The 517-nt window shown below is 48.7% G+C and overlaps 1 protein-coding gene across 1 annotated transcript; it reads right to left on the minus strand.

Annotated features, from left to right (window-relative positions):
* Nucleotides 1–5: 5 nt before the first annotated feature.
* On the minus strand, nucleotides 6–509 carry LOC121159474 (interferon-induced protein with tetratricopeptide repeats 1B-like; the record flags this gene model as incomplete). The annotated part of the gene is made up of 1 exon (XM_040984635.1): nucleotides 6–509. A coding segment is annotated over one exon (504 nt), but the record flags the coding sequence as incomplete, so codon positions are not given.
* Nucleotides 510–517: the final 8 nt, after the last annotated feature.

The raw sequence follows: 517 nt of genomic DNA on the forward strand, positions 1-517 counted from the left end.
TGATCCAGGCGGTAGGCGGCAATTGCATAGCCTTTGTTGAATTCAGGGTTTTCAGGGTCCACTTCCAGAGCCCTTTGAAAGCAGGCCTTGGCCCGTTCATAATTTTTTCTTCCACACTTCAGCAAGGCCCATCCTTCCACACAGTCCATCTCAGGACACTCCACTCTATAGCGGGAAGAATCTTCAAACCTGTTGCAAATCTCCTGCACCTTGTCCAGGTACTTCTGTGTGTCTTCCCATCTGCGCATGTGGTAATAGACCCAGGCATAGTTGCCCCAGGTCACCAGGCATCTCACATCTGATTGGTCAATGTGCTCTCTCTTGAGTGACTCTCTAGCGTTGTTCAAACTATCCAGGGCATCGTCATTCCTGCCCTGTAGATGTTGCATGTAGCCCAGTAGGTTGTGTAGTCCCTCACTGTATTCGGGTTGCAATTGAACCTCTTCTGAGATGCTGCTTTCTAACTCACGTATTTCAGCATCATCAATGAACAGCTGCCATGTGAAGTGACATCTCA

The sequence above is a fragment of the Ochotona curzoniae genome, unplaced genomic scaffold (genome assembly GCF_017591425.1).
Source record: "Ochotona curzoniae isolate NIBS_2020 unplaced genomic scaffold, NIBS_Ocur_1.0 contig_4224, whole genome shotgun sequence".
Lineage (NCBI taxonomy): Eukaryota > Metazoa > Chordata > Mammalia > Lagomorpha > Ochotonidae > Ochotona > Ochotona curzoniae.